The sequence below is a fragment of the Cyanistes caeruleus genome, chromosome 5 (genome assembly GCF_971803275.1).
Source record: "Cyanistes caeruleus chromosome 5, bCyaCae1.hap1.1, whole genome shotgun sequence".
Classification (NCBI taxonomy): domain Eukaryota; kingdom Metazoa; phylum Chordata; class Aves; order Passeriformes; family Paridae; genus Cyanistes; species Cyanistes caeruleus.
In genome coordinates, this window is record NC_141705.1 from 57,781,114 (window position 1) to 57,807,252 (window position 26,139).

The 26,139-nt window shown below is 37.1% G+C and overlaps 1 protein-coding gene across 5 annotated transcripts in view; it reads right to left on the reverse strand.

Annotated features, from left to right (window-relative positions):
* The window catches only part of TTC29 (tetratricopeptide repeat domain 29), a 119,939-nt gene that overhangs the window by 20,403 nt on the left and 73,397 nt on the right, over positions 1-26,139 (reverse strand). For all 5 annotated transcript variants that reach the window (XM_086889395.1, XM_086889396.1, XM_086889394.1 and 2 more), the window contains one exon: positions 23,011-23,245. In XM_086889395.1, the coding sequence (XP_086745521.1) occupies positions 23,011-23,245 (235 nt within the window). The remainder of the gene's footprint in view (positions 1-23,010; positions 23,246-26,139) is intronic.

The window sequence follows — 26,139 nt, forward strand, 5'->3', positions numbered from 1 at the left end:
TTTGATTACAATTGCCCAATTTCAGTGAGCAAGTCAGTGAATCGTGTCTATGAACATCAGACTTCAAGATTTTATATTAATGAAAAAATATATAAAAGAAAATTCAAGGGACTCTTTGTCACATCATTTCATATTTAAAGTATTGTCTGATTCAGCTCACTCAATTGCTGGTCACTCACAAACATTTAAGTTTTGCTTGTGTTGATAACATAATTCTCCATTTTAATTTTTGATGTGTTTATCTAATATGTGTCCAAGAAAAAGGACTAACCTTTCAGTAGCTAAATGAAGTAGCTGAACTTGAAAAACCCATGATACAAATGAAGTGTTTGCCATAACCACATACTAAAAAAACAAATGAAAGTATGAATTACACACAGTACCCTCAAAATCTGTCGCATCCCACATTCTGAAAAGCAATTGATTGGAAGATACATGGCATTGTGATATCTAGCTAATGCATACCTCTTAATATTCCCTATTTTCAAATAAGGAGTTCTCCCAATTCCTTCACCACAAAAATGAATATGCTGATTAATCAAATTAAATATTGTTTACCTGAAGAGACACTACAGAATTAAATGATCTTCATATTACTAACCCCCTTCTTCACAACTGTGAAAACAAATAGAACTTAAATTCAAATCTCTGAGCAAAGGATGAACCCAACTTCCCCTCTGTAGAATGTACTTTGTTTAGGCACTATTCACATGTAAAACATCTAGGACTGCTTGGTATTTTGAACACACTGTATTTTCCACAAATTAACTGTGCAGCTTTGGACTTATTAATCATTATTTTTAAAAATACTTTCTTGTGAAAAAATGCCCTTTAAGGCCCTTTACCTCATAGGTACTGTCTTGTGCAATGTACTTATTAAAAAGAGCACATCCCTGTAGCCCAGAGGGCTGACAGCTCCCTCCAAAGCTGTACTGCTGCTCTGAGCTAATCTCCAGGGGCTACTCGAGAGTGATGCAGCCTTCATCCCCTCCTACAGAGTCTGAACAGATCATGCCTATAACAGTCTCAACCTCAGCTATCCTGAGAAATGCTTTTCCTAAGGTGGTTACTGAACTCCCCTTCTGGTAGAGAGGTAGTTTGGCTGAGCAGAAAAGGAAAAAAAAAATCACCTATCATTTTCAAAAAATTTCAATTTTGTGAAAGAATAAGAGCATAGATTCAGTGCAACTGAGGGCTTTTTTCTCCTGCTCAGACACAGGTAACATTTGTTTCCATTATATCACTCATCCGTGACTTTTTATCTCACATGATGAAAATATAACAAAGAAATAAAACTGCCAAACTCTGAGCCTTATGACTGAGACAGGGAATGCTTGCAGACAGCACTGAAGAACAAAAAAGCACTGAACAAATGCAGTTCAAAAAGACTGATCATATCCTGAGGTACAGCTAGGGCTTTTTTGTTGTTGCATGTGAAAAGTGGCATAAAATCTTTAGAGATATTTTTCCTCCAAAGATGATATTTCTCTAGTTTACTAGATACACTGTTTTGCTTTGCATGAACACCCTCTTTGACATTAAGTTCAGCCTTCAGGCTAGCGTCGCTTATCTCTGTTTCCAAAAATCCTCATATTTGATTGTCACATTTATTAAGTCAGACTCTGAAAAAACTTCCATCAGTCTGCAGCTCTTTTCTCTTTCTCTTCCTCCAAAAATATAAGCAAATAATTTAAATGCTAGTAGGCTGAAATGATAGATACAGTTTAACCATAAGGCATTGCGCACCATCATTTTTCAAATAGTTGTCTGAATTTCAAATCTATAAATATTTGTAATTTCTAGAGGCCAAAAAACATGGAAAAATACTCAAATATTTAATATGTTACAATATATACCCCATGCCCCAATTTTCTATTTGCTTAGTTTCCTCTGAAAAGGCCTTTCTTGGGTTATAGATTCCTTAATATTGAGTAGAGGAAGAAAACACTACAGACCCAATAGAATTTCTGTCAAATTCATCTTACTTGTTAGCTACCTATGGCTAACCTTCAGTTTACATGGAAAGATTTTTAAAGTGAAAAAAAGAAAATTAATGAACATCATACTATATTGGAAGACTTGGCAGCAAGAGAAACAATCTTGTGAGCACACAAAAAATGGTGAATAACAAAATGGATCTCTTGGCTGACCCCAGCCGGTGGGGAAACAGGCATTTCACTTGCAGCATGTAGTCATCTTTGAATGCTAATTACCAGAGGTTCTCCAATAAGACTCCAATAATGGAGAGACATGAAATGGTCCTTGGCTGGAAAGTGGAGATGAAAAAGGCTGTTTTTTTATTTTAGCCAGAGAGAGAAGAAACAGGTGATGGAAGGAGGAAAGAGTCCAAACTGCAGCTGTGAGCTTTATTCCAAAAAGTGGATTTCACTCTCAGTTTTCGTAGCCCTCCCACACATTAAGCCTGGACAGGAAGCTGATTCCAGGCTTTCCAATAACCAGCAAAAATTAATATTGTTGCCATCAGAATCAATGGGATGGAAAAACTTGATATGTTAGTAGCCTTGGAATGGTTTCTGCAGAGAAGAGCATAGATAAGAAGAGAAGAAAGATCTGGAGAACTTCCAGAAAGGCAAGGATGAAGGGATGCACTGGGGTAGGCAAGGAATATCTTTCAATATCCTTAAGCCAAGACGTATTTTGGAAAGCTGCTTTACAAAAAATACCAACACCTTAAAGCTGACTTCACAGATGGGCAAACTGAGACACACAGAAATGGAATTTTACCCACCCTTTTTTAGCAAATGAGTCTTTATTGCCAAATAAAATGCGGTTTTTTGTTCACAGAAAATCCTTCCTTTTTCTCATTCCTAGGCCATGACATCCTGTCATGAGCATTTCACAGGCTTACCTCCAGAATTACAGCATGTTAGGAATGCTGCTGCCTATATTCTGCTATGAATGTCAAATACATATATAAATCACCCTCATCATAATGACAACTCATGAACCAATGAAAAAAGTTCCTACAATGTTGTAAAGTTTTTCCCAGTGGCCAATCAGAAGCATCTTTCCATTAACTTCAACTTTTCAGTCCACTACTTTTAGTTCAACCTATCATGGGCTAAGAGAAAAGATCATTATTTATTTTATGCCCCTCTTCAAATTCTGCAAAGCTCAGACCTGCAATTTTGTTCTTCCCTGAGTCTCTTCTATAGACACAGAAGCTCAAATCTACCATTAAATCAATATCTTCTTTTGGTCATGATTTTTAGCTCCTTTTCATCCTTCCTGCACCTTCTCCAGCTGCTCTGCATACTCCATAAAGCATGAAACCCAGCACTGCTATGATACTAAGCTGAGACCTTATTGGTGTTGAGTGGAGTGGAAGGATTACTTGAGTAGTCATCATTTTTTAATACCCCAGGAAGATGTCTGCAGATTTCACAACAGCTCAGTGCTGTTCATTCAGGTTCAGCTTCTGATTTACTGCTAGTCCTGATTTTTTCCCACCCTCTACAGAACTGGTACTTGCTACTTTTTTGTAATTCTGCCTTTGATTACTCCTGATTATCTATACTCACACAAATACACACATAAAGCTGAAAACATTACATGTGTTAGTTAGCCAAGATCCTTTAGAATTGCACCATCATGAACAGAATGCTTATGTTCCTTCCCTAGTTTGTGCTCTCTTCCAAGGTAAAGCATACTTACTATTCCAGTCTCCAGATAAGGAGTGGAAATAAAACCCATTACAGACTCAGATCCTTGCAGAAAAGCAAGGTAAATGGGTTTCCATTTCTAACAACAGACACAGATAGTTTTATTTGTCAGAGGTTTTTTTTAATAATCATTATTCACCCATTTGATAGTATATTCATGCAGTTCAAGCTTCCTTTCTTGCTCATAAATGTTGCATATAACACTATATCAAAAGCTCCAGACAGAATATATCAGATATATTCTCCTTATTTTAACTTCTTTACCTGGAAGTCCTGTTTCTTGGTAATTATTGTGGCTTGAAACAATTAGCACTAGCAAACCCATTTTGGCTGTTGCAGATTTCACTTTTTTCTTCTAGATATCTATTAAACATCTGGTTGTGGGTTCTGGTATTTTTCCAAGACTGGATCTTAAGTTGATCTAGCTAAAATTCCATGGTCACTCCTCCTTTTTCCCTTTCTAAAAACAGTCATCAGGACTCTTGGAGCCTGACTTGAACTCCATCGGTTTTCACAAATGGCTAATGACCTCGAGATTGTTCCAGCCAGTTTTTTAAGGGTTGTAGGATCAAGTTTCTGCAGCCCATCAGATTTGAAGATCTATTTTCTCCAAGTACTCTCTAGCCTACTTTCTTCTGTTGTAGCCTAGGATCTTACTGATCTGTTTCTTTTCTTGTGGCACACATAAACTCTGTTTGCCACATGATCCCAGCTGACCTTTTCAGTGAAGACTAAAGCCAAAAAAGCATTAAAGCACACTGGACTCCCCTAGGTCATCTATTAAGAGTTTCTCCCCTCTGTTATAGGGCAGATTAATACTGTCCTTGACCTTCCACTGGCTAATAACATGCTAGTGGTTTGTTATCATTGATGGCCCTTGTTAACTGTATCTTTGCCACAGCTATTCTTATTTTATATTTTATCAGAACGTGAATCTTTTCTCTTCTGCCACATATTCTACTTTTTCCATCCATTTCTTCAGTCTGTGTAATTAGAAAACCCCCAAAACTGTTATAGTGGTATATAAAAGGAGATGTACTTCTTGAATGCACCAAAACATACAGGCCTGCCTGAAAAATGTCCTGATGTTATGAATTTTTCAGTATTAGCAGGAATAGAGGTGCTATATAAACAATGCTTTAACCGTTTATTGATCGATGCTTTAACAACATCTGACTCTGATAAAATCAAAACCAGATGTCTAGAAACTCATTGTTTTATTTAAACTAGATGTTGCACCACTGCCAATACCAGACACTTGAGTTTAGGGATAAAAATTGGTGCTGACAAACAAATTCACTGGAAAGGGAATAATATCAAAATTAAACATATCTCAGCACTGGACTTTTGGCATGCTTCTTAGTGCAGCTACTGAGAGGTGGGTATGAGAGAAGCAGTTCCCCCAGGGTCTGGCAGCAGTGAGGGCACCATCTGGGTTCTGCGGTCTCAGAAAGTGCAAGGGGAAGGGGAGGGAAAACTCAGGAAGGGGGATGAGAGGGAAATATTATGAAGGGAGATGACTGTCATGGCAAGTGAGAATAAGACAGAGGGGGAGAACAAATGTTTTGCTTCCTTTGGGGGCCTAAGAACTCCTGGTATCTCTCTCCTTGAAATGTGAAATTTATTGCTTAAATCACATAAATTATTTTTTTCTTCTCTAACTTGCATCTGAAAGTAAACAACAAGTAAATGAGCACTAATTAACAGTTAGCCTTTTAAATACTATTTAAATCTTATTTAAATCTTTTGACTGAACTATTTCTAAAATAAGGGTCCACATCTGACCCTCACTGCAGTGAAACTATATGGGCAGGGATTACTTACATGAGTAAGAATCACAGATGTATTTCCTAATACACTTGCACAAAAAAATAAAAAGGGTCCATTTTTCTACATGTTTAATGGATGCAATTTGGAACAATGAAGAAAAGGCTTCAAAAGTGATCTTATTTCTGTTTATCTCAAGTTGGAAAGAAAACAAATTAATAATTTGCAAAGCAACAAGAATTCAACCTTGAAATGCCTCTGGTCATCAATTGTTGCAAGAAAGGAAAAACAAAATGCAAAAGGAACATGGGGATTACATTTAAAAACCAAGAAAAGAACAGCTTCTATACAGAAGAAATGTTTGCTTTATACTCTGCACAGATGCTGTACAAGCAAAATTCTCAGTATATTAATATAAACTGTCTGAAAAAAATTCGACCTGATTCCATAAGACCAGCAAAAACAAAACAAAGGGAAGCATGACGTTTATGGGTTTTTCCTCTAGCACAACCATGCAAGCTGAGCTGTGAAACTGTGATGGAAATATTAGAGCTGTTGTTCCTGAAAAAACGCAGTGATCATTTCATTCTTCCTGTCTTTTAATGCTCCAGGGTTTTGGAGACGAATAGGAGCAATAAGTTCACTTTGCAGAATTAATGCTGTAATTCTTTATCATAAGAGCAGAGCATTACCTCAATCTGATTTTTCTACAAAATGGTTCAAAGTCTATTTTTAATGATGGCCCTAATTTGTTAACACCTTTTAAATTATTAATCCCCTTTATATTCAAGTAGTTATTGCATGTCATAACAATGTATCTATGCAGGGAAATTTAATAGTATTTTCTGCATGTCAAGAAAAGGCTTGTTCTGCAAAATGCTATTAAAACTGATAATGAGCTAAATATTTGCCATAGCAAACACTGAAATTACTATATCAATCAACTTTGGTTCTCTTATTCAATAAACAAAATTTAACCTATTAACTTTGCCTAATTTTAGGCAGGAAAAAGCTTGTTTTCAGGCATATCTTGCCCTTGACTTCATATCTTTATCATCTGATAACTACATTTTCCTGGCCAATTAAGCCATTGTTTTGAATCAAATGTAGCAATATAAGCCTTTTATTCTGTCTTGAATACAACTATATTACTGGATCCTGAATACAATTTTCTCGTAGCAAATTTAGACTACATTTTAAAGCTCACATATATAACAGGATGATGATAAGCTATGTTCCTGAAGACACCCTTCACATTAAAAAAAAAAAAAAAAAAAGGATTTATGAGGAAGTCAAAGGGTAAAATAAAACCTTAGATTGCAAGTCTCTTAACTCTTCAGTTCTCCCCAGATCTATTTACGTGGCAGGATGCTTGTGTTAGTATTTTCAGAAAAAAATAACTCCAAAAATACAAAAACCTGCATGCAAGCATCACCGCTGACAGGCACGCCAAGGAGAGCATCCTCTTTCATGAGCATCCGAAGCATAAATCTGAATGCTGATTGAATATCTAACACCCCATTCAGTGACAAAAAAAAAGAGGCATGTTCCATCTCTGCCGGGCACACACGAGCTGGAATGGTTTATTACATAAGCCGGGAGCCTCGCCTGGGCAGAGTGTGCTGCTGGGTGATGCTGCTGCTCACGCACAAGCGGCTGCACTCACCCGCTCGTCGCTCCTGTCACAGCAAATTGTTGTGTGATCAAGAGGGATCAAAGCGCACCCTCTAGAGGCTAAACACAACCCCCGGCACCCACGCTCCCTGCCCGCAGCCGGGAGCTCTCTCTGCCCCCACCACACCTCCTGCAAACAGAATGACCACGGTCAGTCGTGACAGGCTATTAAAAATATCAACTTTGCATTGGTGTCTCGATGTAAAACGCTGGAAAGGAGGGACTGCTCTTTTGTGAGTGCACCCTGCATAACATTGCTGTCCGGGACTGTAGAGGGGTGGAAATTGATTGCAGAATGAGAATATTTTCGGTTTTTGTTTTTACTCCTGCCTACAGTAAGGGTCATGCCTTGCTCAGGTTGGAATCCATCATGAAGCTCATCAACTTCAAGGAAATGTAAAGGAAGCAAAGTGCAGTCAAAAGACAGGATCCCTGAGTTTCATGGAAAAGGGTGGATGTACTAAATACAATAAGCAGAGTCCCACAATGGTTGGGGTTGGAAGGGACCTTTAAAGGTCATCCAGAGCAGGGAGTTCTCCAACCAGATCAAGCTGCTCAGAGCAGACCTGAATGAATCACCAAAACATGCATCCAACCTGACCTTGGATATTTCCAGGGATGGGGCATCCACCACCTCTCTGGGCAACCTGTCCCAGAGTCTCGCCACTTTTATTGAAAAACTGTCTTATTTATATCCACTCTAAATCTAAGCTATTTCCATTTAAAATCATTGCCACTCATAACAGCAGATCCTGCTAAACAGATTGTCCCCACCTTTCTTAGAGGTTCCCTTTAAGTGCTGAAAGACTGCAGTAAGGTCTCCCAGGAGCCTTCCCTTTTCCAGGCTGAACAAACACAGTTCTCCAGTCCTTCCCCAGGAGAAGTGCTCCAGCCCTCTGGTTGTGTTTGTGACCCTCCTCTGGACTCCCTCCAACAGGTTCTATCTTCCCTGTGCTGAGGACCCCAGAGCTGAAAGCAATAATCAGTGGCTCTTACTGAAAGACAATTTCTTAGTATAGAATATTTCCAATTAAATGATGGAGAGCCACTGCTGAATGGAAATTAACTGTTCCATAAGTGTCATTTAAGTAAGATAAAGCTACTTGTAAAGGCTCATGCTCCTGGACCTTTTTCTTCAGCTTACAATGAAATTACTGCTTCTTTTCTCATATTTCACATCCTGCTAAATAAAGCACCTGTGTGAAAGAATACCAATTTCATTTAATTAGGGGCAAGAACAGTATTAAGCTATTTTTCCTATATAAATTATTTCAAGAATTGACCTAAAAGCACCAAAACTCCCCTCAGAACAATACTGTCATGTTAAATCTCTTACACTTTGCTCTCCAACACAAACTGTGTTCATTAAAAAACAATTTTCTATTGGAGATCTTAATTTTCATAATGATTAACAAAAATTGTGATTTTTCAAATGGATATCATGGATTGGTTGTAAGTACATGTTAAATTGTTTAATGATTTCCTTTGGTCATCAAGATAGACCAAGTTTTTAGGTAAAAGTTTGCAGTTCCTCATGTATATAACTGCATTGATGTAAACAAGGCTGAGCTTGTGTCAGGAATTTGTGTGTAAATGCAGTTAAATAATAACAGCAATTATCTTCCTAGTGAGCATAATAAAGCCATGAAATTCTGAATTCCCTTAAGGTTAAATTGAAAAGAATCTCCCATTTACAGAGATTGCTGTTGAAGGTTCAGAAACATTCTCAGTTTCCTTGTAGTGACATGCAATACATAAAAAATTACCATTAGTGGATGCAGTTTCAGTTAAAACTGATTTAAGGAACGCGCTTTGTAGTATCAAGTGTTTCTGCTTACAGTGCTTCTCATATGACAGGAAAACGAGGATAAAGAGTGACTTTGCAACAGGGAAGTGTTGCTCACTTCTGTCTCACACTGTGCCAATACAGATAAGCATACACTGGAGTTACACCATGCAGAGATGTGGCACGTTATACGTATTTCATGCAGTCAGGAGATACAGGGTACAGCATTCCACCAAAATTAGCCAGTGGAGACAACTTTGGAATAAGGAAAGATCTATGAAGAGCTAGGATTAACAAAATAAAATAAAAAAAAATGCTGGGAGGTATGTCCAGTGAATAACCCCTTTTAAAATACAAACTATTATTTAAAATATTAAATAAAATACAAAGTTTCAGCTAACTCCTGCAGTAACCAAACTTATCACCTGCAGACACGTCAGAATCACAATTAAAACAATGCTGATGGAGGAAAACTTTTTTATCTGTTTCCAGAAAAACAAGGTAAGAGGTGCTGCAAGAGCACAATCCTTCAGTCTTCTAAGTAATGATTACTTCAAAAGCTCTTAAGCCTTTGCTTTATCCGTGGAATCTGAGATTTTCAGGAACATAGGAAACCTCAGTCTAGTAAAATAAAATGCAACAGCCTCCTTAATATCTAGACCACAAAGTTCTATGTACACAGTATTCACAAGGTCAGGGGGAAAAGAAAAGTTTTCCCCTGAACTGAGACAGTTTACGTCAGACACGAGCAGGTCCCACACACGCATCCTCGGAGACAAATACTCGAAAATGTTTACAGATAGAGAGGCACTGGAGACTAAATGGTTATGAAAACTTGAACAAGAAGCTCAAGTTTATGGAAATCAATAATGGAGAACATATCTCATTTTAAGTCTGACAATTTTCTTCTTTTTTTCCATTAAGAACACACGTCCCCAAACACAATATAACAACCAAACCAGTGTGTACCTCTGCAGTGCACAGTGTACATGTAAGTAGGGGAGAGAAACATCCTTTTTCTCCAGAGAAGCTCCATTAATCAATCTGGAGATTTCAGAGCACAGTGAGACAACTGAAATTGGTAGAAGAAAATCAAACACACCTCTATTTCACATGGAGTGAAAAAATGTATGGAGGATCAGTTCACTGCCTGGCCATAACTATTTTCACAGGATACATTTTCTGTTCAGCTATGATGAAGCCATTTTTCTGAAGCAGAGTCTCCTTGAGCAGAATGTTTGCTGGATGCAGTTTGAGTGGGTTTTATTGATCATTTGATCTAGTTGAAGATTGATGCTTTTTGTACTCTCCTCCCTTAGTTATAACTTCTGCAAAAGACAAATACAGCCTCAGATTTTCCTTTCCATGAATGAGTCATAAGCAAACAAGAGCCTTGCCAGCTTCTAACTTACGTTGAAGTGTCTCTGTAGGAAACTTTTACCAATGAAGGCAGCTATTGTTAGATTTTAGTTAGGACAGAAAAAGGAGCAACATTTAGAAATTAGTTTGAGTTGAGGAATTGGAGCAAGGGAGCTATGGCAGATAGTTTTAAAACAGATTCCAAGATGACAAAAAAAAAGAAAGCCAAACTCTTAATTAAAAGTTGCTATGGAATGGGAAAAAAAAAAATAATGAAAAGGGAATAAAAGCATTTGACAAGGGCTCAAAAGGTGAGCTATATGGCTTGTAAATCTTTTGGTTTTTCATTGCAGAAGACTGGCAAACAGTAGTTGGTGTAGTTTTTTGAGAATCCAAAGTTATGAAGGCACACAGTAGTACTATAATTATATTTTTTGAGCATATGGATTGAAATAGTGAACGCTGAAACTAGAGAAAAATTAGTCTGGGTTCTTGAAGTACCAAAACATCCAGTCTAGACTGGATAAAGAGTTTGTTCCATTCTCCTATTTGTGCTCATAGGAAAAAAAAACAAAACAACTCAATCAGAAATAAGGGTCTAAAAATATTTTATTTAAGATCAGTTGAATCTCTAGGAAGAGTTGAAGTATGAGTGGATTAACTCAGTAAAATGAATGGAGAAATCCATCTGCTTTCCTGCTTCAGAAACTTATGTAAGGAGAAGAGTCCTGAATTATGTACGAGACTTTGAACAACAAAGCTTCACAGCACTTAGGGAGACCATTTAAGAATACACAGCAACCCTTGCCCCTGCACTGGTTTATTTCTTGGGCGTGAAGCCCTGGCTCTTCCTGCCCTTTTGGAGTGGATACCAACCTACTGTGCTCAGCTGAGTGATATGGACTAGTCCTACTGGAAATAACTGGAAAATAAACAAAAAGGGAAACAGAACCCTTGCATCCGCTCTCTACCTCCTTCCACCAGTTGTGTTCGTAAGGAGGAACTACATTCCATCATATATAATTTATGCTTAGGCTAAGTAATCCTTATAACCATTCTCTTCACTAGAAAATTTTCTTCTAAACACCAGTATGTGCCAGATAATTCCTGTCTGAGTTTACTGCAAATGTGGAAGAGATGAATTTGAAGAATAGACACAGTGTTACAATTACAGACAACTTTAGACAAATGAAAAATTTTCTGGTTTATTTCTTCTTTCTACACAATTTTATCCTTTAGAACAGATTCCTTGTGGATGCTGTGGAAAATCAATTGCCAGATTTTTCTAAGAACAGACAAGAAAAACTTTTCTTGAAAATTACAAAAATTCTTTGTATTGTTGCTCCTGTATAGGGGCTGGAGAAGATGACTTCCTATAGTCCTCTCCACTACTATTTTTCTATGATCCTATGCTTATTGTCCTGGCTCATTAAATGCCACAGTTCTGGAAAAGACTGGAGATGATTCTGCCAAGGTGATATGGGCATCTTCAAATTAACCCCACAGGCTTTGGCACTGAGAAACACAAAGACTGCCAACTGCTCTCTGCTTTTTCCCTAGCCTGCCTCTGATCCTTCTAACTGGCATCAAGTCAAAGTAAGACTGAACTTGTACACTTCTGTGTTGAAAAGAATCAAAGTCCCAGAGTTTATAGAGACAAATAATAAAACAAGATTATTTTATATAGCAGATTATATCTATGTGGAAACCAAATGTAGGTTTGATTGTCTTATCCAAGTATCTCTATGTAAAAAAACCTCTGTCTCCATGTCTTATCATATTCAACTCCTAAGTCTGAGGCACTCGCATCTTCACAAGCAGTGAAGATACCAAATCTCTCCATCAGAAGACAATTATTTCCCCTTTACAGACCTTATTAAGGACAAATCTCTTTCTAACAGTGCCATTAAACATGTATCAAAAGAAGCCTGGGGAGCATACCCTAAGAAGGTGACTGAGAGGTGCTTTACAATACTGGGAAGCTAATTAGATGAGTTAACATTGATGATAATTTAACAAATGAGCTTGAAGTATTACAATACAACTGGAAAGATGCAATGAAATAGCAGTTTGTTGTTATTTGGCTTGCAATCTCAAAAGATGCAAAACATTTGTTGTTGTGTCAGCCTTACTGACTCCACTCAGCTTTCACTGTTTTACTTGGATATAGACAGGCTGTTAAGTGGTGAGAGCCACAAGCAATAGGTTAAGTTATTCCACATACATAAAGTCTGACTCGAGGGTTCAAGGCTCAGCCTGGCAAGATAACAGCATGTTATATAATTATGCAGATAAGAAGTACTTGAGCAAACAGCACCTGAAGAAATGCCATGCTGAAAATGCCACAGTATCAGTATGACAATGAATAGCATCAATAGCTATGGCTGCCTCTTTCCACAAATATCAGATGTCACAGCATGCAATTCATCTGCATTCAAAAGATGTTTTCAAACTTGCACTGTAAGGAATCTTAGTTCCTGAATTGATACTCAATTCTCTCTGAAACTGAAAGGGCTTGAGAGATGTCACATCTTGTACTGGAACCTCCTTCCAGTACTTCCGAAAGACTGACAGCGGTCAGTCTTCAGTCCAACCAAGGAGGAGCATAACAGTGTCCTGCTGTTTTGATTCTGCAGTAACAAAATTGATATGAAGAAAGAATTTTACTGCAGTTTGCACAGTATTACTTTATACTGCATATTGTGCAGGGTATTATCAATTCCAGATGGCTCAGGGAACAAGGGATTTAATTTGAAAGAGAAATGTTGCAAGAATCTAAACACAGAACTTAAATATAAGATTCTAATGATTGAAATGTAAGGCCTAGATCTATTGCACAGGGTGCTGGTGTGGACCAAATTGTAAACTCTACTCGTGATGCCTAGAAATCATAGAAAGACCTAAATGAAATTAGAAATAGCCTGAGTAAATGTAGCCTACAAGACTAAAAATAAATAAAAATCAAGCAGCTGTAAATACAAGAAGTGTTGTTGTATGCACACAATGATGCGTGTATTTATATATTTTGTAGGTTTAACTGAAGAACAGAATTCAAAATGCCCCTAAAAATCTATACATCTGGGTGCAAACCCTCTAGATTTCTTTTTCAAATGAGGAACAAAAACCCACTCTGAAAATAAACTCTTATTGTCACTTCAATACAAGGTTAAAATGGATCCATTGCCGACTTCATCCATTTGCCAATTGTTGACAGCTGTCAATACAGGGATTTGATTTCTTTATCCCAGCAACAAACATTACATTTGTATCTTCAGAGAAAGATCTTGACTGTGAGCTGCAGTTTCACTGCCCCAACTCAATTACTGCATTCTTGAACTGCAATGTATTCATTTGTGGGCAGTGGGGCAGCCAGTGGGAGGGTATTGATTGGAGTATAATGTCATGTGTAGCAGCGAGAGTAAGATGAAAAGTGTTTTCTGCTTAATGGGTTGGTATTAAGTAGGTGGGAATGGCTTCTAATTAGCCAACAATTGCTGTGTTTCTCAGTTTCCCTCCCTTCCCTCCTCCTGTCGGTCACCAGCTGCCAATCTCTCTCTCCTTTTCCTTTTTTGTGTGGAGTTCATTGCTCACTGCAGTGAAAGCCTTTGTTTAAAAAAGAGGGCTCCCAGGGTCTCATCTGCCAGGGTACAGCTTGCTGCCTGCGATGAGTAGCAACTGTCAGTTTATTTTATCTCAACCTTTTCATCATTCTGCTGAAACTGGTCGAGGGAAACCACCTGAGAGACCTGAGGATTCAGTACCTACAAGTCATTAGCCAGGACTGCTCAGTCTCTCCCCACACAGCAAGTCAACTGAACACTGCTTAAAATATAGTCCACTTTAACCCCATATTTTCCTACAACGTATTAGGACTCCTCCTGCATCTTCCACATTTTAGTTGCATGATCATTCATTAAATATACTACTATTAGGAAGCAACATTTTTCAGTGTTTCCCAGCAAAAATATTCTTTAGAAACACAAAATATAACATACTAAAATACAGTTATTAGAATAGCCTCAGTCAGAGTCTTGTTCTTATTTAGGTTATGTTCTCCAGCACGAATATCATACCTAGCAACTCCCCCAATTACTTGAACCTCTGCTTGTCTTGAAGTTTTTGATAATGTATTTTAAAGGGGCAAAATCTACTTATAGTTACAGTTGTGCCACCATCCTCAAAATAGTAAGCTTTTATGGCCATAAAAAGGGCAGTATTTGGTCTGCAATTTTTAACTTATATGCAACATTCTCCTCTCTTTGCCATATAGTTTCTCTCTCTGTAGGTATACACGTGTATGTTCATGTACTCCATGTGCACACCCATCTTCCAAATGGCTAATGGATTGCATTACAATCATTAAAAACTTATTAAAGTATGTGAGAGAAAGAAATGTTTTATTTTGAACTAAAACAAAATGAAATGTAACTAAATCAAATCCTGTGTCATTAGCCTGAGCTATCTGTTTCTGGTAACCACAGTCAACCTGTTACAGTCATCAGTGACACTTTTAATACAGCAACTGAAGTATTATTTTTCCTTGTTTGAACAATGAGGCTTTTCAAGATCTATAAGAGATGGCAAGAACAGAAATCCAGTTATCCTTCAATATATCAGTTGATTTCTTAATGTTTGAAATTGTCAATGTTTCATCTCAATTCTCTTCTTGCTGCAGCATAAGTGCACATGCTTTTATGAATATCAACAAAATGAAATTTAATTTGATTCAATACTATTCTCAGAACTGAGAACAAGCTTACTCCTGGAGAATTACACATTTCAAGGCACTGTTTGGCAGATTGAAAGGTTCTGGAGTCAAAGAACTTGGCTCTGTAACATCCTGAAATGACATTTTTCAGCAGGAGCCTGAAGTGCGAGGTAAACAGAGGACTGCAAGTGCCGCACCCAGGATAAGAACTCAGTGGATACTGTGCAGCATATGTCCCTCTCCCTTCCTGGTTTCCAAAAACTGGATTTCCTTGACACCTCGGGTATGGTCTGAAGTTCCTATTTGTCAAATTCCTTGGGCGTACAACATGAGCTGAGCAAGATTACCCTAGAGCACAAGCATCCTCCATTTTCCAGCTTCAGTTTTCTATCAGCAGCAGGTGAAATGCACAGTGCTAACAGATGCCCAGTTGGGATGCACACACACAGACAGCTCTGTTCACTTCTGTGTTCATGTGACCTATAAATACCAGACAGTGAAATCCACCTTCACAAGAAGGACAGGGCTTGAGTATCAGCTTTCATAGACATTGGCATTAGCAGATGAATAAACATAAGGTTTACTTATGAGGGGTGGGTGTCGGGCACTTGCAGTTCCCATTTCAAAAACTGCTGTGGAAGATTAATTCCCCACAGGAGCTGACACCAGCTACATTATGTTTGACTAATATCCATAGCAGCTCAATATCTCCAAAATTAAAAAATAGACCAGAATTTTAAGAAAAAGGAACTATACTAAACCACTGTAGCAAACATGGGAAAAATATGAAAAAAACCTTTGAATATGAACAATTTCAAATCACCCTCTCCATATCAATTACTCTATCGGATACTTATTAATGTCTGTATAGGTACCTGTATGACACACCATGAAAAATACTGAATAATTATTTGGGTCTATGGCAAGACCTGCATGAGGCTTTCCATGGGAATGTTCGGCATTATAGATAATATTGAATGCTTAACTGAGTGAGTAGGAACAAGCAGATGAGCCTGGAGGCATGGCCATCTATTTAAGTATGCATTTGGATCTTCAAACTAATTAATCACCCAGTTGTGTACTTAAACTTAGTCAATCCATTCCCACAGGTGATTAAGACTTATTTAAAGGCCATTTTGATACTTCACCATTTTCTATTAACCAACTTGTCAAGATACTCAATAGGAAGTGTAATTCTTTCCACTTCATTCTCTGATCCCAATGTAATAAAACCACAGAGCATGAAGAACAGTGTGAAAACAGTAGGAAAATACGGAAAAAAACTCTCTAAACCTTCCTATTGATTCCACTACAAGCACAAAAGATATACCTAAGAAGACGTAAGTTGCGGTGGCAGCTACTGGGTATAGAGATAACTGACTGACATTCCTTAAACATTGGCATAAACATGCATAAAATTGGAATGCAGAGTGAAGGTGTAGGGAAAAAAAAGGAGAAGGAATAATTTGCAGTATAAAAGTGAAGAACAGGCAAGAAAACTCAAGAGAACAGACAAGGAATGAAGAGAAACAAAAAAATAATAGATGTTTCAAAAACAGTTCAAAAAATCAAAAAATATCTCTGGTGATTACAGAAAAGAATAAAGAGAGGTGGATTTTTGGGCAAAGAAATATGGTTTCATAAATACATAAAATTGTGGAAGTACAACATATTTCAAAATACACTGGCTTATTCTAAATGTACATCATTTAAATCTTGACTATCAGAGTCTTAGTACAAACAGCAATTTGCTACTTATAAGAGGAACATAAAAGAATGTGTCTAGGCAGGGAAAAGGATCTTGGGAAAAAAATCTTCCAAGGATGCAGAAAAGAAAGCTGGCTTGGGAAACCCAGGAGAAGGAAGGTGTTTGATACACTCTTGAGATGACCTAAGGGTTCTGTTACAGAACATACGTGCTGAACAGAGTTTCTTTGTCTTGGCTTTGATTTTCTGTGTCCAAAGATTGCTGGGGAGCTTTGGGTAAGGAAGGGTTTGGAGCAGAGAGCTGTTTTTATGTTGGCCTGAGGTCTAACCTGGTTGTATTGGTTGGCATGTCTGCAGACAGCACCAATAAAAGATTCTTTACGAAGTCTAAATGACAACAACCATCTCAATATTAAATAAACCCACAAAAGTCTGATCTCTGGCTCTTTATGAGGATCCATTCTCCTTCCTGAGCATCAACCCACTAGATACACCTCTGCTTGTGTATACAGCAAAGAATGGGCACATGAAGCAGCCCTAGGGCCAATTCAGGAGTTCCTACTTTGGCCCTGCCACCATCAGGGCACTGCCAGAGTACAACTCCTGCCAGTTTTGTGATTCTTCATCGATGCTTCAGTCAAACCTAAAACTTCTAGGTGCCTCAAATCAAGGATATCTCCAGAAGTGTCCTAACATGGCTGGGCAAAAGATTAAATTTCTTTTTTGCACCATTCCATAAAATCAAGCAGGACTGAACTTCTGCCCCGAGAATTTTCGCTTTTTTAACTGGAAAGGAACTTCACTTATGTAGAACTGACAATGCAGTGCACAAAACTATGCTAGTTCAGTGCATAAAGCTACACTAAAGGGTCTGACAATATACTGCAGTTTGAACATCACTTCCAACTCTTTTTTCCACGAGAAAGAACAATTCACCTTATTTAGGAAACCATTTTCTGCTGATCTAGGGAGCTTGTCTGAGAAAACACAGCTGGATGCCAACAACATTTAGCACAGGATATGTCTAAAGGAAATGTGTGGCAAGATTTAGATGCCACACATTGGTTCCATATGAAACATCAGATGGCAAAAAGCCTAGATAAGATCCAAATTCCCCTCTGGGTAAAATGTTTTTATATAATTATTGATGACAAGAGCACTCACAATCACAGTCAGGGTGATAGTGATTTTTTTTGAACCTATAACACTAATTAGTAATAAAAAAGTGCCAGCTCTCAGAAAGGACTATGAAGAAACTTCTAACACATTAATCCATCGTTAAACATGAAAATGTTCCATGAACCTTCCTCTTATGTAGGGTACAGAAAATCCACACACCTGATCTAGATCTGATCCTGTCTAGCAATTCCCAATTACTTATGTCGGTATTTAACATAAATCACAGTAAAACCCCCTGGATATTGCATTTGTACAAAGCAGGAGAACACTGAATATCAGCATTCCTCTCTTTTCAGACAAACTTCAGCCATCAACAGAAAACAGAACAAGCCACTGGACTCCTGGCAAAACTGACACAGATATTTATACTGTGTTCTTAAGCTCCCCAGCGAGAATCTGGTGCATCAGCCACTGACCACAATCTGCTGAGAAACCTCCCTGTCACCCTCAGTTCTTCTCTTCACACTTGATTCTTTCTGTAGTCCAAGCAGTAATCATTCTCACTTGCTACAAACATCAGTGTATCTTAACCACACTTAACACATATTTAAAAAACAAATCCCAACTAATAATAAATAATATAACATATATGAACCACATAAGCTGATTTTCAGAAACATCCATGAACATCTATACATAAGCATGGTCTATTTCAACACTTAGCTAAGACTTAGTTAAGAATATTTTAAGAGTGTATTAATATAATTAATTATAATATTAATTAATAATAGTATTAATTAATATAAAAATGACTGATATTTTTAAAAGCTAAAGGTGAGAAAAGATAAAATTTAGAAAGTGATGAGTGCTAGGTGATGCAAATAAAGAAGAGGCAGCACAAGTTTACCAAATTTTAAAGAAAAAAAGAGAATAATCTCTCAACTTTTTGTTTTCCTAATAATTTTCCTAAATGTATATATTTCAGAATTTTTAGCCACTGTATTTTTTCCGGAAGGGAGAAAATGATTCTGTTTGAGAAATGAAGCCATCCTGTGAATTGTAGGGGAGTGAAGCATTTGAACTACTTTCAAAACCAGCTTACAAAGAAGTGAGCCTTTGTGCCTCTTTCACAGGGACAGCCTTGGAGTCTGTACTTGGTCACACACATCCTTTATATAATTTAAAGTCCTAGTTCTTATTTACCAGTTTGAACAATAATGTCTATAACTATATACATGCTATATATAATGAACAATAATGTGTATAATTCCATTACTTAATGTTCAGCTGCATTTTCTGAGAAACCCCAAACGGTGTCTCTAAAATCCTTTCAGTTTCTCCCTGTCTCCAGACTAGCACACAGTGAACAGACTGCTGAGAGGGAGGAGGTAACATTACAAGTTTTCCTGGAATTAGTGTACTTTAGACAAATGAGACTGTAAAAAAAAAGTTTATCACATTATGAAGCAGCCTGTTCTGCTGTTGCACATGATTACCAAAATGGCCCAAAAATTACACAGCTCTGGTAAGTTACAGCAGAGGAATGTTAACTGAATTTGTTTAGCATAATCCTTGATCTCATATCTCACTTCTGACTCTCCCATCCTTTATGGATAATCCTTTTATTAATGAAAGACAAACACACATGTTCAATCGAAAATGCACCTGGTCACATTCCAAAACACTAGAAATTTTGTGCTACCCACAACTTTTACAGAAAAGTGACTTTAAAACATCTTAAAGAACTTTCAAAATGACAGTGAGTAGGATGAAAATGTAATTTTTTACACAACACAAAAAGACACAGTCACACTATGGAATGTACCATTCCTTACATCCATGAGAGGACGCTGGAGAAAGAATATTGAGGGACTACATATTTGGGAGTAAGAACAAAAGCTCATGGAATTGTATTTTCCAAGCTATAGGTTTAGCTGGTGCATGCATTTTAAATTATATTGAAGGCTGCTCAGGTGTGGAATACTAGAAATAGTCCTGATCATGCTGAAGTTGGTGGTACCAGATAAATCTGTTGATCATAATACTTCAGAATAGATGACAATATGCAGTATTTAAAGCTATCATAAAAAAACTCCAACAAAATAAACACAGGAAATCTATGGTAAAATGTGTCAATTTTGCCAAGTTCTCCAAAGTCAAGGAATGTAAATCTAAATTGTTGTCAAAAGCACATACTATTGCCCAAGAAAACAACTGAAGACTTTGTAGGATGAGGACAATGCATTTTAAGTCTACTCTTAAAAGTGTTCAGATGATTTCAAGCATTCAAGGGCTCTTGCTGAGGCACAGCCCTGCCAGATGCAAAAACCTGGACTGAGAGTTATCAGACTCACAGAAAACAATTTCTGGTCAGCATTTCATGTAATCAACATGCAAAATCTGATTCAAAAATTCCCTGCCTTCAGCACCTTTAATTATTCTTCTTTCCTCTAGAAGGCAGCAAATCAGGTGATTATTTATTGAAAGATCTGTGAAATGTTTTCTCATCAGACAGTGTTAGGCTGTAGGCTCCTTTCTAGGATTTCATGTGGACTCACAATTCTTTTTGCCTACTGATTCTGCTGATAATCTTTTTTATCCATTTTACTAAACATAAAAAGAACAATAAAACCATATTTGTTGTTGCAGTGGCATCTCACAATGATATAAATAACTCTTTTGTAAGTGAAGTTAGGTGACTGAGTCAAAGGCAGCAGATAGAAACACATTCTCCTTTGCATTTTTAAACATTGTTTTCTGACAATCCCATCCCTTTTGTCCATGACAACTCTGGTCAAAACATCTATTTTATTAATAAATGTTGAGGTAAATTGAGTAATTAATGGTTCTTCCTGACTGATTATTGAAATGATTGATTTAGAAAATAAGTCTTGGTTCAAAGACATAAGGTAATATGGCAGTACTTGAATTTAAATGTAATTGTTCCCCCACTAGATTTCTTTTGTCTGAGAATACAGAAACTACTCTTATTTTCTTGACACAGAAAAAATTATCAGTCAGAAGAGTTAGAAATAAAAACTTACTGCCTTTCTTCTCCCTTTCATTAAATTTCCCTGCAGACTAAGAACTACCATGGTATCTTGTCTTTCTCTGTTCTATCCTCAAAAAGACTGAGAAAAATCTAGTAGATTATCAACACTGAGCTGTTTGAAAGAGCTAGAAATACTGCTCTATTATCACAGCAGGAATTTCCTAAGTGATGAGTTCATCATAGGATGCACAGACATTCTCCTGGAAGGTAGAATAAAGGCTGTACCTGGAACTCAAAGCCAGCAAATCCTCATCTTGACTTGGTGCCAGGTCATGTTTTGCCAGACAAAGATATTAAAAATGTAATGCCAGTACTAACGAGAGATTTGGCACACGAAACATGAGGAATGTTACAGATTGTGCTGACAGTGTGACACTATGTTTTCCTGGATGTAATCTGGGTATCATGAGAGTAAGCTTGGAGCACTAATGAGAAGAATGATATTGAACTGGAAGAGCTGCTAAATATGCAGTAGCCACAGGGTTCCTGGAGTGAACTGGAACTGAAATGAAAACTGCAATAGTGAAAGTAACAGAGGGTAAACTAGGCAGAAATACAGAAGGAAGAGACTCTCAGCAGGCAAAACTTGTTTGTGGTTCCACGCTTGCCAGGACATAAAGGGTTTTTCTAATCATACTCTGTTTATCCCTGAAGTACTGTTAAAGAGGAGCAGGATTTTTGAGCTTAAAGGGGCACATACCATTTCAGGATATAAATGAGTTTCACAACTGACTGGAAAAAGCCACGCTTAAAACTTGAACAGAAAACCTGTTTATTATCTGCAAGAACTAAAATTCATATTGGATATACAAAGTTCATTCTATGTCTTTGAGATTCCTGTGTTTTTTTTTGCTGTTGCCCTTGTTGATTTTTGTTTGCCTCCTATTTGTATCAGCTACAGTTAGTTATCCTTATATGAAATGCATATAATAATCTTTAATGAATTCTTTTTTTGACCATTTCTGTTGGAATTCTCAGCATTTGCACTACGGGTCTAGACAGGAGCCATGCACCCAAATAACTCTGACAGTCAACAAAATCTGTCAGTGTGCTAGACGTTCACTTATTGAGACACAAATCACAAATATAGATATGTATAGTCATTGAAGAAGCATTACCATCACTAGAACTTTAAACAGAATGCTAGCTAATTTATCTCTTCAGTCTCCAAATGAATGTTCCATAATTCTCAGTAGCTCACAGTGTTGCCTCTGGTATCCTGGCTCCTGTTAAACTGCTAATATCTTCAATTACCACTTTATATGCAAAATCCACCACTGAAGTTATACTTAATTTTTGACTTCTATGAAAGTGTGAGATACAAAGGAAAGCAGCAGCCAGGCAGTTCTTTGTCTTTAGGAGTAGGATAATTGAGGGAATAACAAAGTAACCCTGAAGCTCATATTGTGACTGCCCCAGTTGTCATTTATTTCCACTGTACTCGATTCACACTCTTCACAGGAATGCAGAGCAGGAAGTTTTAAGGTAGAGTGGACTTATACCTCCCCTTTCCTCAGTACAATACATTTTACTACTATCAGTACTTGGAGATAATGCATAATTCAGTTTGTCCTGTATTAATATATTGTTCAAGGGAAAAAGAGCAAAGAAAACTTAACCCATGAAGAAAGAGGTCTACTCCACACAAAGCCCTCTTTCTGAGATAAGTAAAGAAAGCAGATTTGCTTTTATTTCTTCCCTTTCCCTCTAATGTCAAGTGCAAGGATACCAAAAATAAAGCAGTGTGTTTTTCTGGATTCAGAACTATGTCAAGCAGAAATTCCTTCTCACTTTTAGTAACAGGAATCCTATTTTTGGATGCACTTGAAAAGCGCACTGCAAAGAGAGATTATTATTATTTTCTTTAAAGATTAAACCAGTTATGTTTTGACTAAAACATGTAACTGTGATGCTCTGGTAAACAGCAGTGAAAAAATGTAAGTAAGAGCAACTATTACTATCCATTTCTCCCTGTTATATTTTATTTTAACTTCTTTAATTCAGCCTCTAAAACAAGCACACAAAGGAGTAAACCCCAACCTCTGTTCTGTAGAAGGATTAAACCCGGGAAATAATTTAATAAAACTCTACAAGAAAAATGACTTAAGTGTTGAGGACAATGCAGCACTAATGTGTTTCATAAGCACTGCCTTACCGGCTGTAAGAGGGTCAGTGCACATGTCACTTCTGTTTTGCTTCCATGCCAGCAGGCACTGCAGGCTGAGCGGATCCGCCGCTGCTGCTACGTGGCTGTTGAACGCCACCATCAGCTGATGAGCCTTGGCGATGCCACAGTAACTATCTGTTTCAGCCACCAAGGGCAAATTGTTCAGAGATTTTGCTGCCTCGGAGGCCTGACTGAAATGTTCCAGAGCTTTGTTATAGTTCCCCTAGTAAAGAAGAGGGAAAAAAAGGAAAATAATGTTAAAAACTACTTGTAGTCAACTGTATTTTACCTTGACATTAGAGCCTCGTCCTCTGACGCCTCAGAGATGTGGCAGCCCACAGAATGACCTATGGCAGGGCATTAAGGAAATCACACTCCCTTGCTGTTTTCTGATCTCTAAAATCCAGATAACACTGCTCATATCTTTGAATTGAATAGTTTTTTGGTTATCTCTGTAGCATTTTGAGTGTAAAATCCAAGTATATCGATGCTAAGTATTAATAAAGATTGCAGTCAGACCATTTAGAAATTATTGCTATTGTTTCATTGCATTCAACATTTTTTTGTGGGAGGAAAGGTCCTAATTTATGGTGGTATTAAATTTTAAAAAACAACTCCTAAAAATGGAAAAAGGAAGGATAATGAAGTGATAGACTCACAGCACAGAAAGTAACAGAAATTAAAACTTACTCATTTATGGGGGAAGAAAGGGGTATACAAAACCCCAGGGATATTCCTAATCACAAAAAGAGAAACAGTAGGAGAAATGTAGCCCAACCAGTGCTGAATAGAAAACTCAAATAATTTATCTCTCTGTCCTACTATTGGAGTGGAATTCTGCTGCCCTGATGGCAGAAACGTCCTGACTGAAAACATTTTCAGAGCTGTCTTATCCTTTCACTCTCACCTTGATTTAGTAAGATTGAAATTCCCTTCTGCACAGAGCTTGGGAAGAGAGATTCCAACTGGTACCAGTTTCACTTGATACCACTTTTTGGGATGAAAATTCCTATAACTGCTAAAATATGCATATGATTAAAAAAAGGAAAAAAAGAGTAACAGAAATGACGGTAGTCTTTTAGCTTTGTTTAATACAGCAGAAGAGCAGAACTAGGCCTGTAAGGACACATCAATGAATAAAGAATGATAAATTGTAATATAACAAAAAGCAGAAACACCTACTTACCATACTCATGAGAACTATAGCAGCTTAAGTGATGCAATTAATGAGAGGAATGCAGCAAATCAGACTAAGAAGCTCACAAAAAGTGAAATCAGAAATGACAGAGTGTATCATGCATATTTCAGAGTGTACATAATAAGTAAGCAACCTGTTTAACAAACTAGGAGAAATGAGACCTAATAGTCCTGCATAACACAAACCCAGGCATTTTAGGAAATGAGAAACATCTGTGTAAAACAATCATGACTAGAAAGAAAACTGTGTGTACAGCATTAAAAAAAGACAGTGTTGGTGAGGGAATAGTGAGATGAGAGAGCTGGAAAGATACAGCAACAGTATGGACAGACCAAAGTGAATTTGGTCAAAATGATTTGTGTTTGGAGAAAAGGAAGAGTTATATCCCTGGTTTATTAAAGGTCCCCATGGATAGATCTGGATATAAACAGAGATATCTTTAATTTGACGGACAGTACTACTGCAAATTTTATCACTGGGGGATGTACAGAGTTGAATAAAAAGACCCTAATAATGACTTAACTTAGAGAATACTGGTGATGACAGCTGACACCAGCAGGCAGTTATCCAAAAGAAGAAATGTTAATGCACTCTCAGTTTTGGTAAACACTGCTGACCTTGCAGAAAAAAATTATATAGAAAATGGGGAATTGCAAACTTTAAGATTTTTTAATTTATATTTTAACTAAATATTTTATATATATTAATATTATTAAGTTACTGCACTTGTGCCCTTCTACACTACTGGCCCAGCACAAGGCAGAAAATTCTGAACTGAGAAAGAGAATTTAAAGAATAATCAAATAGAGATTAGTTCTTAAAATACCTGTTCTATTGAATTGATTATTAGCAATGGTGGAAGAAGGGATGAAATACAGAAGCAGTTAAACAGAATTTGTTTAATTATTTTTCAAATTTGGAGGAGACTAATTCAGCATAGTGTCATATCACCCTGCTTCCTTCTAAGTTTCAGATCAAGTTTACAGTTACTTCAAGTTGTCAAAGAACTAAAAACTGAATTTTCAATGAGAAATTCAGCATTTATGTTACGAACACAGGTAAACATAAAACTCTCAGGCTAATTTAGAGATTATAGAGTTAAAAAAGTTTCTACTGCTTAGGAACTAAAAACAAGACAAACAGAAGAGCAATTTTGGTAGTGGGAGTTCTCTGTAAGAGGAACCCAGGAAAATAAAAGCGGCATTTATGGATAGCGTAAGTGAAAAGGGGAAAGAGCTCTATGCAATATATTACACACAGAACTTATGACAAAAAAAATATTCAACAGAAGATATTTTATTATATTATTATTTTATTCATAGTGAAAGTGTTTCCTAAGTTTCATATTATCCAGCATACAGAACAAATTCTTCTTTTACTTATTGTATCTAAATAATTTTGTGTAGCAATTCAGCTCTAAAATAGGTGTTAAAGCATGAATCTTTCACTTCTGCAGCAATGTCTTTAAATCTTTTGGTTTCAAAACCGAAGTGCTCCTGTAGTGCAAGTGGAGTGAGAAGAGAAAGTCCTTCCACTGCTAACAGACCTTTGACAAACTACTTGCTGCTAGAACCTATTTCACAAATTTGACTGAGAGGATGTAGAGAAAAAATGTAGCTAAGATTATAAACAGCTCATTGGTATGCAGTGCAGTATGCATTCATGTATACTGCAATAAAATTTCATTTGCATTAACCGATGACTCTTTATGGGCATATATGGCCCCAATGGTGATTTGGATGCAGATTTTTCACAACATGTAAAGTTTGTCCTGATCTGAATTTGGAGTTTTATATTCATCTATTTTAGAACAATACTCTGTGTGTTAAATATGATGTAAAACTTTCACCTCTCCCAGAAAATTAAGGCACATTTCATTTAATCACACAGTGATTCTCCTTGGGTAACTCCTGCAAGAT